Source organism: Nannospalax galili, unplaced genomic scaffold (assembly GCF_000622305.1).
Source record: "Nannospalax galili isolate Female #2095 unplaced genomic scaffold, S.galili_v1.0 scaffold229, whole genome shotgun sequence".
NCBI classification, from domain to species: Eukaryota; Metazoa; Chordata; class Mammalia; order Rodentia; family Spalacidae; genus Nannospalax; species Nannospalax galili.
This window is the reverse complement of record NW_008360328.1, coordinates 445362-463797: the sequence shown is the minus strand read 5'-3', so window position 1 is coordinate 463797 and position 18436 is coordinate 445362. Positions and strand designations below refer to the sequence as shown.

The 18436-nt window shown below is 47.3% G+C and overlaps 3 protein-coding genes across 7 annotated transcripts in view; 2 read left to right on the top strand and 1 right to left on the bottom strand.

Annotated features, from left to right (window-relative positions):
- Positions 1-3044: 3044 nt before the first annotated feature.
- Positions 3045-10611, top strand: Dpagt1 (dolichyl-phosphate N-acetylglucosaminephosphotransferase 1). 5 transcript variants are annotated; one of them, XM_008825968.3, is made up of 9 exons: positions 3045-3416; positions 3736-3856; positions 4135-4348; positions 4960-5106; positions 7863-7947; positions 8893-9081; positions 9563-9650; positions 9810-9965; positions 10041-10611. In XM_008825968.3, exons 1-9 carry the CDS (start codon positions 3256-3258, stop codon positions 10104-10106), a joined length of 1227 nt encoding a protein of 408 aa, XP_008824190.1. In that variant the 5' UTR covers positions 3045-3255; the 3' UTR covers positions 10107-10611. The 5 variants fall into 5 exon arrangements, with proteins under 5 accessions (XP_008824190.1, XP_017651835.1, XP_008824191.1 ...); XM_029560128.1 differs by having other exon boundaries at positions 3282-3416; positions 3833-3856; positions 4151-4348; XM_017796348.2 differs by having other exon boundaries at positions 3282-3416; positions 3833-3856.
- A 1520-nt stretch (positions 10612-12131) lies between these two features.
- LOC103727888 (histone H2AX) lies at positions 12132-13423 on the top strand. The gene has a single exon (XM_008825966.3). It carries the CDS (start codon positions 12215-12217, stop codon positions 12644-12646), a length of 432 nt encoding a protein of 143 aa, XP_008824188.1. The 5' UTR covers positions 12132-12214; the 3' UTR covers positions 12647-13423.
- A 264-nt stretch (positions 13424-13687) lies between these two features.
- The window catches only part of Hmbs (hydroxymethylbilane synthase), an 11551-nt gene continuing 6802 nt past the window's right edge, over positions 13688-18436 (bottom strand). Inside the window, exons 9-14 of the mRNA XM_008825964.3 lie at positions 15696-15809; positions 15424-15462; positions 14655-14774; positions 14440-14493; positions 14235-14318; positions 13688-14143 (exon numbers count right to left, since the gene is read on the bottom strand). Coding sequence (XP_008824186.1) covers positions 13970-14143; positions 14235-14318; positions 14440-14493; positions 14655-14774; positions 15424-15462; positions 15696-15809 — 585 coding nt within the window. The 3' untranslated portion in view covers positions 13688-13969. The remainder of the gene's footprint in view (positions 14144-14234; positions 14319-14439; positions 14494-14654; positions 14775-15423; positions 15463-15695; positions 15810-18436) is intronic.

Here is an 18436-nt window from a genome sequence, read left to right as displayed (position 1 = left end):
TGCCTCCTGAGTGCTGGGATTAAAGGCATGCACCACCATGCCTGGCTTCATCGTTTTTTTAATATATTTTATTTAATATTTTTATTTTATGTGTATGAGTGTATTGCCTGCATGTATGTGAGTGCGCCCATGTCATGCAATGCCGAGGTCAGAAGAGGGCATTAGATTCCCCTGGAACTGGAGTTAAGGAGGGTTCGTAGCCACCATGTGGATGCTGGGAATCGAACCCAGGTCTTCTGCAAGAGCAGTCAGTGCTCTTAACCGCTGAGCCATCTCTCCAGGACCTTGTTTCATTGTTTTATTGAAACAGGGTCTCACTGTGTAGTTCTAACTGGCCTAGAATTTCCTATGTAGACCAGGTTGGCCTCGAACTCAGAGATCCACTTGCCTCTGCCTCTCAAGTGCTGGAGCTAAAGGTGTGAGTGTCCCAGCTAATGACTTTTGCTAGCTAGAATGATAGGAGAAAGGAAGAAAAGGACAGTCACAAATACGGTCTTGCAATTGCTAGAGCCCTAGACTTTCCAGAGCTATCATGTAGTCTTCTTAAGCACCCTAAAACATTTTTGAGACATGCTTTTGTCAGGCAATTGATTTAACAGTGAGCTGGCCTTGCTTACTGGGAGGCATTCAGGGCTGCTTAATAGATGTGCATCTTAGACTGCTTAGCGTAGGGACAATCACAACTCAGTAGATCTGTGAGTCCCCATGATTGCGCTTCAGGATTCAAGCAAATGCTTTGAAGTATTAACAGAAAAAGCACAGAATTTCAAGTGAGCCATGTATTTGTTTCTCTCTCCAATTATTCTGATAATCAACAGAGCACTTACTGTCATGGGAGTAAAATTATTCAAATTATATGACAAGTATCCAAGTAACCATTTCTGATGATAACATGTATATGTAGATGATAAATCCCCAGTGCTTTGTCTTTAAACAAGTCCTCTTACCCTCCTGGGTAGGTGGGCAGGTGGGATAATGATCTCTGGAGAAGAAAGACAGAGATTTTAGGGCTTAAACCAGGTTGAAAAAGATTAGGATTGGCTTCCAAATTAAAAATAAATAAATAAATAAAAATAGTAGGAGACACAGACTGTCACTCACACATCCAGGGAGTCTCAGGCTACTCCTGGTCGACAAGATAACAGTGCTCCCTCCTCTGGGGATTGTGTAAGCTCCTACTTTCCACCTGTTCCTTGCATCCTGTTCTCTCTGGAAGACCCTTCCTTCCCTTCTACCCTACCACCACTGAACTCTTTTAAGATATTATCTTTTTTTTTCAGTCTTTTTGAGACAGGGTTTCCCTGAAGCTCCAGGTGCCCTGAGACTCACTATGTAGACCAGGCTGGCCTTGAACTTTCAAAGGTCCACCTGCCTCTGCCTTCGAAGTTCTGGGATTAAAGGCATGCACCACCATGCCCAGCTTTTAAGATAATGTCTTTAAAAGGTTCTCTCATTTCCTCTGGTTACAACTCCTTCCATGTGCACCTATTGCCCTCTCCATCTCTTCTTGACTCACTCATTATGTTTGATGTTGCCTTGTACACAGTTATCTTTGTATCCTTAGCCCCATGGGGATACCAGGTGGAAAAGAAAACATTTGCCTCCCTAGTGCATGTTCACACACACACACAGAAAAACAAAACTTAGTATACTATCAAGTAAATTACTGGGTTTGTGTGTGTGTGTGTGTGTGTGTGTGTGTGTGTGTGTGTGTGTGTGTGATGTATATGGGCCTGTTGTTGATAAGAACCACCTTTAAGTAGAAGGAATATTTCATACCTAATTTTGAGGAAAAGGAAAGACTAGGGCTGGAGAGATGGCTCAGCAGTTAAGAGTGCTGACTGCTCTTACAAAGGACCTGAGTTTGGTTTCCAGCACTTACATGGTGGCTAACCACCCTCTGTAACTTGTTGAGGATCTCCAGTTTCAGGGGATCCTCGTCCTCTTCTGACCTCTCCAGGCATTGCACAACACAGGTGCACTTACATACATGCAGGGAAAACACTCATACACATAAAATAAGAAACAATAAATAAAATTTAAAAAACTTAAAGGAAAGATTATCTTTGACCTAAAGAGAGTCAATCCCACTCTGACTCTTGGAGCATTCGATATTCAAAGGCATGAACAGAATGTGAGTCATCTCTGAGTGAATTTCTTCTCTAAGAAAAGAAAACATTTGTCACCTAAGAGCTCTAGATTCGGGTGAACTATTACTTGCAGAGAAACAGGTGTCAAACAAAAAACCTACAGGGAGACCCGCAGGCTCACGGGAGATGTGGTCTGGCTCTCCTGCCTCCCTGGCTTTCCAGTGCTTCAGTCTTTCCGCGTTTTAAAAGTTTAGCACAATTTTAGTGATCCAACGCCAAGTTAAAGTTCCTGGTTAAATACAAGGCCTGAACGCACAAACAGTTCCATCAGTGGCGAAACATATCCGTGGGTTGCCCGGCAACTAACTGCTACAGTGGAGGCAGAAGGTGGGTGGGTTGTTGAGAAAAAAAGTACCTGGATCATGAACAAGAAAAAGAGTGGGAGGGGCTTTTCGAATGACTGTGCTTTAGAATTTAGATCATCCCTTCAAATTGTGGCAGCGTTGCTGGGAACCGTTGTGTTGGCATCAGGTTTTCGACAAAAGAGCAGGTGTGGCTCCACACACTCTTTCCTTCTGCCCACCGCCGGCTTTCTATAGCCCACGTTTCCAGCCCCAAGGCGTCCCAGATTGAGCACAGAGTATGGCCCTTTAAGCCTGACCTGCGGGGACGACGTGGAACTCCAGAACCAGCAGTGTGAGACACGTGGTACGAAGAGGCATTCATGTTGGAAATGGGCAAAGCGTATTTCCGCTGCGAGCTTTACAATATATGATATTGGGAGGGTATCCACACTTCTCATCTTTCTTCCATTTTCCCAGAACTGTAATGATGCCTGTACTCTCGAACAAAAATGTACTTCAAAATAACACCACTGATCGGTCTGTGTGCCCGTATTAAAAATGGTGCCTCCATCTTCAGCGGCGACTGTGCGTGTGCCATTAAGATCCGGGCGGAAACAGTAGTTAGGTGTAGCAGGGCTGAGCCGAGGTTGCTTCACTGAATCTCTTGCGGGTCAGGAGGGAGGGTCAGGTCGTAGTTGGGTTTTGCTCCAGCTGGCGTGGGAATACTTTGCTTGTGTGGGAGCTGCACTCCCGACCCCCGAGGCCACGGGTCTTCTGCCTTAGCTGAGTAGGCGGCGGAGCGGGGCTCGCGGCGGGTCACCATGTCGGCCTTCCCGGAATTGCCGCTGCCGCTGCTGGTAAATTTGTTCGGCTCGCTGCTGGGATTTGTGGCTACTGTCACCCTTATCCCTGCCTTCCGTAGTCACTTTATCGCCGCGCGGCTCTGTGGCCAGGACCTCAACAAGCTCAGCCGGCAGCAGATGTGAGTAACGGTAAACCCGTGTCCTGGGATAGGGGGCCTGGGTGTGCTGGACAGGAGTGAGGACTGAGGTGCTTGACTGTGTGCTGGCCCCAAAGCTAACCTAGGCTATCCAGAAGTCTAGGAAGTGATAGGCAGAACTGCTTATCCTGGGGAAGGATGGATTGGGAATGTTGGGTATATAAGATAGTCTAGCAGTGGATACTCTTCCTTGAGCACCTTCCAAAGAAACAAAACCAAACCCTTAGAAGAAAGCCACTTTGGATTACTGTAACCACGCCCCTTTCCTCTTCCTCCTGCACCGCTTGCTGCTGGGCCATAGCCCAGAGTCCCAGGGAGTGATCAGCGGTGCTGTTTTCCTTATCATCCTCTTCTGCTTCATTCCTTTCCCCTTCCTGAACTGCTTTGTGGAGGAGCAGTGTAAGGCATTCCCCCACCATGAAGTAAGTGGATTACTGGGGATGGTTGGCTGGGGCTGGGAAGGTACTTGAGAGAGTTGGGGTTATTTGGATTTATGAGGAGGGGGCTGGGGACCCAACTGAAAAGGCACGAATTCTTGGACTACGGATGTAGCTCAGTTTTAGAGTGCTTCTTTAATATGTGCAAGACCCTGGGTTCAATCCCTAACTCCAAAACGGAAAAGAATAAAATTGAAATGAGGGATTCTTGGAAGGTGGAGTGGGAGTGGGCTTGAGTCATGACTTGCCCGAGCCTCCCCCAGTTTGTGGCCCTGATAGGTGCCCTCCTTGCCATCTGCTGCATGATTTTCCTGGGCTTTGCCGATGACGTACTGAACCTGCGCTGGCGCCATAAGCTGCTGCTGCCCACAGCTGCCTCACTACCTCTGCTCATGGTCTATTTCACCAACTTTGGCAACACAACCATTGTGGTACCCAAGCCCTTCCGCTGGATTCTTGGCCTGCATTTGGACTTGGGTGAGTAGCCCTGCCACTACCACGCCAACCTCAGGGTGCCCTAACTCTGAGATACCAATAAAACCCCTTCCTGGTTCTCCATATCCCCCAAGACTTCCTGTTCTGTCCCTGCGTTTGCTCAGATCTTTTTCTCTCCTCTTCCCTGCCTGCCTTCCTCACTCCCTCTTTCTCTTCTTTCCTGTACAAGGGATTGACCCCAAGGCCTCATGATTGCTAGGCAAGCACTCTATTGCTATATTCCCAGCTTATTTTTTTAGACACAGTTTTCCTGTATAGTCCAGGCTGGCTTTGACCTCAAGATCTTCCTGCCTCTACCTCTGGAGAGCTAACTTAACAAGCATGCACCACCACACTGGCTTTTATTAATTTTTAAGATTTCAAAACAGGGTCATACTAAGTTGACTTGAACTTAGTCTGTAAGCCCAGGCAGAACTTAAACTTGTGATCCTCCTGGCCCAAACTTCCAAGTAGCTGGTATTACAGGCCTGTGCCACCAGGCCTAGCTTACTCAGTTCCTTTTTGGTGGTCATTAATCTTGTGCTCTGTTCTCAGAATAATATCCATAAATCCTACTTTCCTTGGTGCACTGCTTTTCACTGTGTCTCCCCCAGGGATCCTGTACTATGTCTACATGGGATTGCTTGCTGTGTTTTGTACCAATGCCATCAACATTCTAGCAGGAATTAATGGCTTAGAGGCTGGCCAGTCACTAGTCATCTCTGCTTCTATCATTGTCTTCAACCTGGTGGAGCTGGAAGGTAGGTGAGATTAGGGATAGGGAGACAGGGAAGTCTAGTGTTGAGGGAATTGCCTGATATGTGGATTTGGAAAATTCCTGGGTGAAGGGAACAAAAAAAATATAGGTAAGCAAATAATAATGAGTTATTAAACAGAGAAAGAAACACAGTGCTGCTGGACATCGTGGAGCACACCTTGAATCCCAGCACTTGGGAGACAGAAGCAGGCAGATCTCTGTGAGTTCAAGGCCAGCCTGGTCTACGTAGTGAGTTCCAGGCCAGCTGGGACTACAGGGAGAGCCTGTCTCAAAAAGACCAAAAAGAAAAAAAAAAAATCACAGTACTGCCATTTATAGCTGGATTGCCATGAATAGCTAGACCATAATTTATTTTTTTAAGAAAGATTTATGTGTTTCACCCACACACACACACACACTGTGTGTGTGCCTGGTGTCCACAGAGACCAGAAGAGGGCATTGGATCCCTTGGAACTGGAGTTATAGGTGGTTTTGAGATACCATGTGGGTGCTTGGAACCAAACCCGGGGCCTCTACAAGAGAAGACCATTTCTATTGGACATAGTTTCACAGAACTCTGGCATCAGAGAGGTCATTCTTTGACCACGACGGAAAAGACAAAACCCAGATCTTCCCTCCATAATTATGTCTGAATGCAGAAAAACCCATAAGAACATAAGCAACATAAAAATGACCAAGATCATTCTCAGCTACTGTGAGAGAATACAACTCCATTCCAGCAGCAGCTCAGTTCTTCCTATATCTTTTTGTTTTGTGATTTTGAGACAAAATCTGACTGTATAGCCCTGCCTGACCTAAAACCAATGATTTTTCTTCTCTCTGTTTCCCAAGTGCTCGGATTACAGGCATGTGCTACCATTACCTGGCTTCTTCCTACTTAGATTAGAATAGTTAAAATGGTCAGTCAGAGAATTGCTCCTGTTTTCTGTTAGCCCTCAGTTTCAGAGCACATCTATTAGTATGTTTCTCATAGTCTTTAGCTGATGGATATCAACAAATTGTTATTAAAGCTCTACATTGCTTTGAGGCAGGGTCTTACTATGTAGCCCTGACTAGCCTGAAACTGTGTAGAACAGACTGGCCATGAACTCACATAGATCTGAGTGCTGGGATTAAAGGTATGTGTCATCACCCCTAGCTTAAAGCTAAACACTTTTAAAATATCTCATTTAATTTTTTTTTTTTCTATTTTATGTGTATGTATGTATTGCCTGTGTGTAGGTGAGTGCACTGGTGTCGTGCAATGGCCGCGGAGGTTAGAAGAGGCTGTTGGATCCCCTGGGACTGGAGTTACGGACAGTTGTTAGCTGCCATGTGGGTGCTGGGATTCAAACCTGGGTCTTCTGCAAGAACAACCAGTGTTCTTAACTGCTGGGCCATCTCTCCAGCCCCTCATTTAAATTTTGTAATGTATCTCATTTAAATAATGTAATGTGTGACAGGTGTCACCCGATTTTACAGATGAGAAAATGGAAGCTTAAAGACATTCATGTCAAATTCACACATACAGGAAGTAAAACTGGTATTCAAACATAAACTAGAATTTCTAAACCATCTTCAAGACTGTCACTGGCTTTTTTGAAGATTCCAGGAAAGTGGTAGAGTACTGGGAATTGTTGGGTGAAATGAAAGGGGAAGTTAGAGATGGGGCATGGTGCCATCTAACTGTAATCCCAGCCACTTGGGAAGTGGAAGAAAGGAGATCAGGAGACTCTGCTACACAGGAAGCTGGAAACCAGTGAGGGTTGGATGGGATGGAGTTGGTTCTTTTTGTTTGCTTCTTTTTTTTATTTTTTATTTTTTGTCTTTTTGAGGCAGGGTCTCCCTGTAGCCCCAGCTGTCCTGGAACTCACTATGTAGATCAGGCTGGCCTTGAACTCACAGAGATCCACCTGCCTCTGCCTCCCAAGTGCTGGGATTAAAGGTGTGTGCTATCCACTGGCCTCTCTTGCAGAGGACCTGGGCTCGATTCTCAGCACCCACATGGTGGCTAACAGCCATCCATACCTTCAGTTCCTGGGGATCCGCACCCTCTTCTGACCTCCCTGGGCACTGTACAACAGGTGCACCTACCTACATGCAGGCCATACACTCATACACATAAAATAAAAATAGTAAATAAAATAAATTTTTAAAAGTCTCTCCAGGCCCCATAAATATTTTTTTTTTTACTTTTATTATTTTTATTTTACTTGTATGAGTGTATGGCCTGCATGTATGTGAGTGCACCCATGTCATGCAACACCACAGAGGTCAGAAGAGGGCTTCAGATTCCCCTGGAACTGGAGTTAAGAACGGTCCATAGCCACCACATAGGTGCTGGGAATCGAACCCGGATCCTCTGCAAGAGCAGTCAGTGCTCTTAACTGCTGAGCCATTTCTCTAGCCCCATAAAATATTTTTTTTAAAAAGGCATGTACAGCCGGGTGTGATGGCACATGCCTTTAATCCCAGCACTCGGGAGGCAGAGGCAGGCAGATCTCTGAGTTCAAGGCCAGCCTGGTCTACATAGTGAGTTCCAGGACAGCTGAGGCTACAGGGAGACTCTGTCTCCAAAAAAAAAAAAAAAAAAAAGGCATGTGCTATCTTCACCCCCCATCTTGGAGTTGGTTCTTGAAAGTAACTTGGGCAATCTGTTCCTAATGACTGGGAACAGAACTTAGACACAGACAAAAACAGGACCAATGCATGTAGGGAAGTAGGTATTCATTGTTTCTTTCTCTTTCCTCTGCTTCCAAGGTGATTACCGGGATGACCATGTGTTTTCCCTCTACTTCATGATACCATTTTTTTTTACTACATTGGGATTGCTGTACCATAACTGGTAAGTAGGCCTGTGGTCAAGAGAGAAAGCCATTAGAATATGTGGCAGAGATAGTCTTGATTATAACTTAGCTCCTAATGAAGAGACTAAAATTGTGCATGCCTTTCTGAGTGTTTTCTGGGTCTTCCACTGGTAGTATTCTGACATTATTTTTTCCATTGTTTTTGGGGTTTTTTTTTCTGGATTTTTTTTTGATGATACAGGAGATTGAATCTAGGATCTCACCAGTGCCAGGCAAGCACTCTATCAGTGAGCTCTACCGCTAGCTCTCTTTTTACTTTTTATTTTATGTGTATGAATGTTTTGCCTACATGTATGTAAGGCCCATGTCATGCAGTGCCCACAAAAGCTAGAAGAGGGTATCAAATCCTCTGCAACTGGAATTAAGAACTATTGTTAGCCACCATATGGGTGTTTGGAACTGAAGCTGGATCCTCTGCAAGAGCAACTAGTGCTTTTAACCACTGAGCCATCTCTCCAGCCCCTCTTTTTACTTTTTGAGATGGCAGTCTCATTAAGTTGCTCAGGCTGGCCTTGAACTCACTCTCTAGCCAAGGCTGAACTTGAACTTGTGCTCCTCCTGCCTTCAATCTCCAGAGTAGCTGAATTATAGACCTGTGCTACCAGTCTCACTTAACTCCCCCTGCCCCGAACACACAGTGCTAGAAATTATCACCTTGTACATGCTAGGCAAGTACTTTACCACAAAGCTACATATGCAGGCTGGTAGTACTGTAAAATTATTGTCTATCCCACAGCACTTGGGAATAAATGCTATGGAACCCCCAAAATAGATGAATTGGAGGCCTTGGGTCCTACAGAGTTTCTGGAATAGCTTTTCTCTTAGAACTTGGGTCAGGGCTAGCCCATTGCCAAAAGTGAGCGTACAAGAGAAAAGATTAGTAATGCCTCTTGCCATTGGCTCAGATTCTCTCTTCCATGCAGGTACCCGTCACAAGTGTTTGTGGGAGATACCTTCTGTTACTTTGCTGGCATGACCTTTGCCGTGGTGGGCATCTTGGGACACTTCAGCAAGACCATGCTGCTCTTCTTCCTGCCACAGGTGTTCAACTTCCTCTACTCACTGCCTCAGCTCTTTCATATCATCCCCTGCCCTCGACACCGTATACCCAGGTAGCCACTCCAGGGCTTAGAAGGGACATCATAGCATCTCACTTGGGATAGTTAAAGCCAACCTGTGCAAAAGGAGGGGGCAAAGAAGAGGGGATAACCTATGTGGATTTCCCTTTGTAATTTACAAAGCACATTTGCTGACATAATGCATAATGTTTACAACAATTTTGATCTTACAGAAGTAAGCCACAGAGCTTACTTACTTCCATCTTCAAAACTCCTCTTGGGTTTTGTTTGGTTGGTTTTGGGGTTTTTTCGGGGGAGGGGTTGTTTGGGTTTTTTGTTTATTTTGTTTTTTTGAGACAGGGACTCATGTAACCCTAGCTGGTCTCAGACTCACAGAGATCAGTCTGCCTCTGCCTCCTGAGTGCTGGGACTAAAGACATGCACCATCATGCCAGTCTTTTCTTAGTTATTAACCAGAGGGTAGACTGGTCTTTGGGTAGTGATCCAATTATATAAAATGATCTTCCCCCTGCAGACTCAATACCAAGACAGGCAAACTGGAGATGAGCTATTCCAAGTTCAAGACCAAGAGCCTCTCTTCCTTGGGCACCTTTATTTTAAAGGTAACAAGGTAACAAGGAGGTAAGGCCCCAGGCCACCATCCTTTACTTGGGTAATGGGAAACCTAGAGCTATCTTAGATCCAAGAGAAGCTTAAAACATCAAGTCAGATCCCTGTTCCAGAAATGTAACTGAAGTTGTCTTCACCTCTGGTCCCTTCAGGTAGCGGAGAACCTCCAGCTAGTGACAGTCCACCAGGGTGAGAATGAGGATGGTGCCTTCACTGAGTGTAACAACATGACACTCATCAACTTGCTACTTAAAGTCTTTGGTCCCATACATGAGAGAAACCTCACATTACTCCTGCTGCTGCTGCAGGTAAGGTTAAAGGTGGGATTTATATAGATCTCCTCTTTCTCTTTGGTTCTCATTCTAATCCATTTTTTCTTGCAGATCCTGAGCAGTGCTGTCACCTTCTCCATTCGTTACCAGCTTGTCCGACTCTTTTATGACGTCTGAGTTCCCTGAAGATTGAACTTTACCTCACAGTCTCCAGGGGTTCTCCTGACCCAAGGCCAAACCTCTCTCTGGTCCAAGACTACCTTTGGCTCAGGCCTCTCCCACTATTTGCTCTCCTCTAGTTTGTTCTAAGCATTTCCTCTCACCTGTGATTATTGATACCCGGGGACTTTATTGCCCTCTAGACTATTAATTGGACTTTGCCTATGGCTTTCTTTAACTTGCCACTCTATCCCTTTATGACTGTCTTTGCAACCTCATAAGGTGGGATGTAGCAGCTTTTATGCAAATATTCACAACTTAACTTTCAGAGTCCTGACTCTAAAAGGAATATGCTTTGACCTTGAGAGAGAATTTGGACTAGGCTAGGGCTAGGGCCACATACTCCAAGGTGGCTTTACATTTGATTATAAAATTAAGTGTTCTGATCAGTAAGAGCAGAGGCGGGGCCAAATGCTCAAAATGATGACAATAAAGTGTTGCTTTTTACTTGTTCTTATAGGTATATTTCCCTTTTTTTTACTTTGAAGTGCTTGGGGATTGAACCCAGAGTGCTCTCATACTGAACAAGTGTTCTACAACTGAGCCATATCCCCAATTTGATATATATTTTTAATTATATTTATTGTATGTTTATAGGTGTGCGTATGTGTTATGTGTGTGAGGTCAGATAACTTACTGGCTGTCTCCTTCCACCCTGTGAGTCTCAGGAATCAAACTCTGGAGTCAGGCTTGGTGGCAAGTGCCACCATTTTTTTTTTTTTTTTTTTTCTTTTTGAGGCAGGGTCTCCCTGTAGTCCCAGCTGGCCTGGCACTCACACTATGCAGACCAGGCTGGCCTTAATTTCACAGAGATCCACCTGCTTCTGCCTCCCAAATGCTGTGATTAAAGGTGTGTGCTACCAAACCTACCTGGCTGCCTTTACCCTCTAAACTGTCTCTCAGGCCCTATTTATTTAGAGACAGCTCACTGGCCTTGAATTTACAGAAATCTGCCTGCCTTTACTTCCAGAGTGCTGGGATTAAAGGTATGTGCCACCATGCCTGGCTATATTTTTTATTTGAGCATTTTAGGCTAGATTGGAAAAGTTGGGGTGGGTATCTTTTCCAAAATGACTCCAATCTCTGCCCCATCAGATCCTTCTTCAAAAGCGACAGAACTGAGACAAGACAATGTGTTGCGTAAATATTAAAATACTGACATATAGCCGGGCATAGTGGTACATGCCTTTAATTCCAGCATTTGGGAGTCAGAAGCAGGTGGATCTCTGTGAGTTCCAGGCCAGCCTGGTCTACATAGCGAGTTCCAGGCCAGCTGAGACCCTGTTTCAAAGAACGACCAAAAAAAACAAACAAAAAAAAAAACCGGACACATTAGCCGGACATGGTGGTACATACCTTTAATCCCAGCACCCGGAAGGCAGAAAAAGGTGGATCTCTGAGATTGAGGCAAGCCTGGTCTACATAACGAGTTCCAGGTCAGCTCGGGCTACAGGGAAACCTTGTCTCAAAAAGATCAAATAAATAAAATTCTGACACTTCAGGTATCACGAAGGGCCGTAACGTTCAGTTGTCTGGCATAGGACCGAACACTCTGGAGTGCTCATCTCTTACCCTTTTCCCTTTGCGGAATTGGGAAGTGCTCTGACTTGGAAGGAAGGTAGTTGTAGTGCACACCCTTTTCCTCTGAAGCCCTAGCTAGGCCAGAGACCGGAAAGGTGGCTCCAGGCTCCACCCTCTTCATCTTCCGGTTCTGCTCCGCGGCCGTAGCGTTTAAACTTCGCGCGCTTTGCGCGAATTGGCCACAGCCGGGGGTGCTCAGCGGCTTACGTGCCGCCACTCCGCCCTGCTTTTTTCCCCCGGGTAAAGGGTTTTCAAATTGGACCAATCGCTGGGCTCGCTCTCTCGGCCGGATCGCGTCACCTAAGGGTTAATCGCGACCAACCATAGGCGGGTATTAAAGAAAAAAGCCAATCAGGAGGGTCCGGGGCGTGTCCTGGCCGCTTATAAGCGCGACCCCGCGTGAGGGTCGACAGTTGACTGCGGCGTTTGGCAGTTGGCGGTTTTGTTTCCCTGAGGCGCTCTTTTTGCGTTCTACCTCGCTCACCATGTCTGGCCGTGGCAAGACTGGCGGTAAGGCCCGCGCTAAGGCCAAGTCGCGCTCGTCCCGCGCCGGCCTCCAGTTCCCCGTGGGCCGCGTCCACCGGCTGCTGCGGAAGGGTCACTACGCTGAGCGCGTGGGTGCTGGTGCGCCGGTCTACCTGGCGGCCGTGCTGGAGTATTTGACCGCCGAGATCCTGGAGCTGGCGGGCAACGCGGCCCGCGACAACAAGAAAACGCGCATCATCCCCCGCCACCTGCAGCTGGCCATCCGCAACGACGAGGAGCTCAACAAGCTGCTGGGCGGCGTGACGATCGCGCAGGGCGGCGTCCTGCCCAACATCCAGGCCGTCCTGCTGCCCAAGAAGACCAGCGCCACGGTGGGGCCCAAGGCGCCGGCGGGTGGCAAGAAGGCCACCCAGGCCTCGCAGGAGTACTGAGTGCGGCCGCCCGGTCCTCCCCATACCGCCACAAAGGCCCTTTTCAGGGCCAGCACGTCCCTCACGAAAAGAGCTGAGGCACTCCGGGTGCGGGCGGGCCGAGCCCCCTCCCTGGTCCCCATCCCCATGCCTCGCGGCCTCCCCTCCCCCCGGGGCCGCGGCAGCACCTTCTAGAAGTCTTGGCCTCCCGTGGGGCTGAGGTGGGCCATCAAGGCTGAGAGGCGGCCGGCACACCGAAAGGCGAGTCCTCCGCAGCTGCCGCCCGCACGTCTTCTCCTGCTCGGTGCTTAGCCCTTGCCAGGACTTGACAGAAGTGACCGGCTCCCCAGACTTCGATGGAGGAGAAATGGGTCACTTTGGTCCTCAGTCCCGCCCTTCCAGGTCCCCGGGCTTTCAGGTCAGCGCCCCCCATCTTCATTCTTAGCCGTGGTGCGGCCAGGTCAAAACACTTAGGAACGGCTTTCCCACGCCGTCTGGGAAGACGTTCCGGAGAGGCGAGGCCTGCAGCTCGGGTTCCCAGCTGACTGGACAGCGGAGTTGCGTTCCCGCCGAAGGAGATTGGCAGCGGGCCTAGCCATCCCCTTTCCTCCAGATACTACTCGTCGACCCGAGCACCCAGATACCAGCACAAGTCAGTGAACCCCAGTCTGGACTGAGCCTCTGGCTTTGAACTGGAATTTTGCAGCTAACCCATCCTAGACTAGAACCTTAGGTATTGGGGAGTTTAAATGGGCTAATTTTGTTTATTAAAGGATCGTTTGGTTGTTTTTTTTTAAATGGAGTGTCTTTATTTTGGACGAGATGTAGGACCTGGACTGGGCTGTAGCTCAGTGGTAGAGCACATGCCTAGCCTGTGAGGCCCTGGGTTGATCCCATGGGGGTTGGTGGAGCTGTAGAGATAACTGCAGTGGGAGTGGGAGAGGCCATCTCACAGATAGACTCTCCTAACTGGAGAGGCAGGCCACAGGAGTTGGAAGCTGCTTTCTCTTGCTTTCTGGGGCTACAGGAAGACACACACACACACACACAAAGATGCTTTGCAACATAAGTCCCAGATTTATTCATCTTTTCCCCAACCCCTCCAAAACAACCACATTCAGAGCTGGTTTATTGATAGCACTGTTTACATTCAAAGATTGGCATGGACTTTTTTCTAAAGCCCCCAACTATTAAAGAAAGGCAGTCATCAAGGCCTCAAGGTGAGGCAGGTCTGGAAGTCAACACCCTGCAGTTCAGTCTCCCCCATTAGGGAGCACAGGGCACTGAGAGCCAGATGCAGGCACTGGAAAGTGACAACTTGGGTTCTTGTGCCCCACAGACCAGTTAGTGTGCATCATTAAGTTGCCGTGCAACATCCAAGATGTTCTTGGCCCCTTTGTTCAGCAATAAGCTGGCCAGGCTGATGCCCAAATTCTCAGCAGCTAGCTGGGCTCCACGTGGAATATTGTGGGCAGTGATGCCTACCAGCTGTGGGTCATCCTCTGGGCCATCATCTTCCTGGATGAAGGAAGGAGATAAGATTTGGTGAATGAAAGGAAAGATTACAAGCATGTCTGTTGATTCCTCCCTGGTCCTCTGAACTCCGTACCTGAGGAGAATGGATGGCAGCCTGCATGGTCTCTTGCATGCTATCTGAGCCATCTAGACTCCAGACTCCCCCAGTCAGGTACAGCTAGGAAACAAAATGGTTGCTTCAGCATGTTCTGAGAAGGGACTGCTTAGACACCTGGGGTGCACATGGAGAGATGCCACAGTCCCTCCCTCATCTCCCCCCTCCCCCACTCCCTGCTTACTTGCCCATCCTTCATCATTGTATGCACTGCTACTGGCACACTGCAGCCCCCTTCCTGCAATGGGAAGTTCCTATGAGCTCCAAGGGCCCTCACTACTACCATGTGACCACAAACTAGAAAGGCTGGGTCGTGTACACAGTAACTCATTAAAGATGCCCCCTAAATGCCCTTCCTAGTTCCCCAAGACCTGGCCAGAGGAGGCGCACATGCCTTACCAGGTGCCTCAAGAAGGCCCTTTCAGCAATGCAGCGGAGAAGAGTCTCAGGATCATGCAACACACCCACTAAATCCAAGATATACTGGTCCTTGGCTCGGACTTCTACCGCAAGGGCTCCCTGAAGGAAAAGCAATCAGTGGAGCTGAGGATGGGAACTACCCTGCCTCTACCTGCATCCCTGCACACTGTATTCAGGGGAAGCAGATGCCAAATGTTATAAGACCAGTTATTTTTTTTAAATATTGTTAATGGGGTTTTTGTTTTGTTTTGTTTTGTTTTTTTGGTCTTTTTGAGACAGGATCCCTGTAGCCCCAGCTGGCATGGAATGCACTATCGACTCAGGCTAGTCTTGAACTCACAGAGATCTGCCTCTCTTTGCCTCCCAAGTGCTGGGATTAAAGTTGTGAACCACCACCCCTGGCAATATTTTTACTTATGTGTATGAGTATATTGCCTGCATGTCTTTAAGTACACTGCCATGGAGGTCAGAAGAGGGTATTGGATCACCTGGAACTGGAGTTACAGCCAGTTGTTAGCCACCATCTCTCCAGCCCAAGACCAGGTTTTTTGTTTGTTTCTTGAGACAGGGTCTCACTATGTAGCCTGGCTATCTGAACCTACTAAGTAGACCAAGCTGGCCTTGAAATCTGAGATCCGCCTGCCTCTGCCTCCCAAGTGCTGGGATTAAAGGCATGTACTAGCATCTGCTGAGACCAGAAAACAAAAGGGAAGGGCACATCAACAAAGCCTTCTCCAGCCATGCTTACCTGGCCTACAGCATACATGCATTCCTCTGGGTGCAAGATCTGTGAAGGCAGAACAGAGAGGGGTGAAGTAGGAGTGTCCAAAAGCAGTGACATCTGGTTGCCTATCTGGCTAAACAGCCTGGGGAGGCACAAGTGAGAGTCTGGCTTCTAATCCCAGTCTCCCTAGCCTGGGGTCACTTCTGACTTGTAGAGTTACCAGGAGAATGGCCAAGAAATAGCACAAGCAAAAGGGGATGTAGATTAAGTGGGAAGTAGACTGGGGCAGCCCCTACCTGTCCCACCCGGTTCTGCCAGCCCAGGCGCTGTAGGCCAGCCACAGCCAGGACGATAGCACTGAACTCCTGCAGCTCATCTAGCTTCCTAAGCCGAGTGTTGAGGTTTCCCCGCTGTGGAGAGATGCTAAGGAGAAACCATGATCCATGTGGTATTCCCTTTTCCAGAGTCTTCTCCCACCCCTGGCTGACTTTAACAAGCTTTTTAAAACACCCACCCCCAACTCACAGGATCTATATTTGAGTGTGGACTTTCCAGTGCAGCCATAAATGGGGTGGGGGGTGCCTGCTCTTCTGTAAATAAACCTCCACCTTATGCTCTGTTAGCAAGCCCAATAAACTAGTTAGGATTTTCAAAGAATTAAAATAAAATAAAATAAACCACCCACCACCCACCCAACATACACACCGTAGTTCTGGCTGACCAAGCCTGGAACTCACAAATATCTGCCTGCCTCTGCCTCCAAAGTGCTGGAATTAAAGCTGTGCACTATCATGTCCAGTGTTTGCTTTTGTGAGAGAGTCTCATCTAGCCCAGGCTAGCCTTGAACTTACTATGTAGCTATGTAGTTAAGGATAGCCTTGAACTCTATCCTCCTGCCTCCAGCTCCCAAGTGCTGGGATTGCAGGCATGGTGACACACACCAGACTAGCTAGCTGACTTCCATTTGCCTTTCAGCTCTTGGCTTCAGGATAACAACTACTACTGTTCTAAAGTGCTTCCTTATGACAACTCATTTCATTTTCAAAACAACCCTAATTAAGGAGGTAGGTATTATCATTATCCCCACTTTATAGGTGAGAGAGAGAGAAACAACTTCAGAAGTTTCTGGAGATTTCCCTTTTGCCACTCATTGGAGCACTCAGGAATATACTTTATTTTGTGTGTATGAGTGTTTTGCCTGCATATATGTAAGTGCACCTGTATGGTACAATATCCATAGAGGCCAGAAGAGGGTGTCAGATCCCCTAGAACTGGAATTACAGATGGATGTCAGCCACCATAGGGTGAGTGCTGGAAACTGAACCTGGGTCCTCTGCAAGAGCATCCAGTACTCTTGACCACTGAACCATCTCTCTAACCTGCCCCCCACTTTTTTTTTAAAGACAGTCTCCCTGTAGCCCCAGCTGTCCTGGAACTCACTATGTAGATCAGGCTGGGCTAATCTCACAGAGCTCTGCCTGCCTCTGCCTCTTCAGTGCTGGGAAAAGGTATGTGCCACCATGCCTACCTAGGATATACTATATGTACTTTTTTCTTTGGTCTTTTTGAGACAGGATCTCCCTGTAGCCCCAACTGTCCTGGAACTCACTAGGTAGACCAGGCTGTCCTGGGAACTCACAGAGATTGGCCTGTGTCTGCCTTCTGAGTGCTGGTATTAAAGGCATTGCAATCATGCCTGGCTTATATGTACTAGGCCACCACACCCAGTTTATGTGTACTATTTTTTTTAAAATATTTTATTCATTAATTTTATGTGTATGCATGTATTGCCTGCATGTAGATAAAGTGTACCCATATCGTGCAATGCCCGCGGAGGACAGAAGAGGCTGTTGGATCCTTTGGAACTGGAGTTACGGACAGTTGTTAGCTGTCATGTGGGTGCCGGGGTTTGAACCCAGGTCTTCTGCAAGAACAGTCAGTGTTCTTAACCACTGAGCTAGCTCTGCAGCTCCCTATATGTACTATTTTTAAAATTAGTTTTATGGGCCAGGGGTGGTGGCTCACACCTTTAATCCCAACACTCAGGAGGCAGAAGCAGGCAAATCTTTGAGTTCCCAGGACAGCCTGTTCTACCTAATGAGTTCCAGGACAGCTAGGGCTACAGGGAGACCCAATCTCAAAAAAGACCAAAAAAAAAAAAAAAAAAATTACTTTTATGTGGCTGGAGAGATGGCCCAGTGGTTAAGAGCACTGGCTATTCTTGTAGAACACCCAAATCCAAGCACCCACACGGCCTCTATCAACTGTCCAAAATTCCAGTTCCAGAGGATCCAATGCCCTCTTCTATCCTCCTTGGGCACTGCACGACATGCAGGCATAACACTCATACACATAAAATAAAAATACACACAGAAAAAAATAAAATAAATAAAAATAAATACGTTTTTAAATTTTATGAAGTATACTACATAGTCACTGTAAAAATCAAAACAATGTAGCACATAAAAATTGAAAGGGGTAGCCGGGCATGGTGGCACACACCTGTAGTCCCAACACTTGGGAGGCAGAGGCAGGCAGATCTCTGTGAGTTCAAGGCCAGCCTGGTGTACATAGTGAGTTCCAGGACAGCTGGGGCTACAAGGAGACCCTGCTTCAAAAAGACCCCCCCCCCGAAAAAAATTGAAAGAGGCTGGAAGATGGCTCAGTGGTTAAGAGCACTGGCTGCTCTTGTAAAGGACCTGGATTCTGCTCCAGCACTCACATGACAACTAATAACCATCCATAACTCCAGTTTCCAGGAGATCTGACGCCCTCTTCTGACCTCCAAGGGCATTGCATGACAGAGGTGTACTTACCTACATGCAGGCAATACACTCATACACATAAAAATAATAAGCCAAGTGTGGTGGTGCACACCTTTAATCCCAGCATTCAGGAGGCAGAGGCTCGGGGATCTCTGTCAGTTTGAGGTCAGCCTAGTCTACATAGTTGAGTTCCAGGCTAGCTGAGGCTACAGGGAGACCCTGTCTCAAAAAGGCCAAATAATAAATAAATAAAATAAATAAATAAATAAATA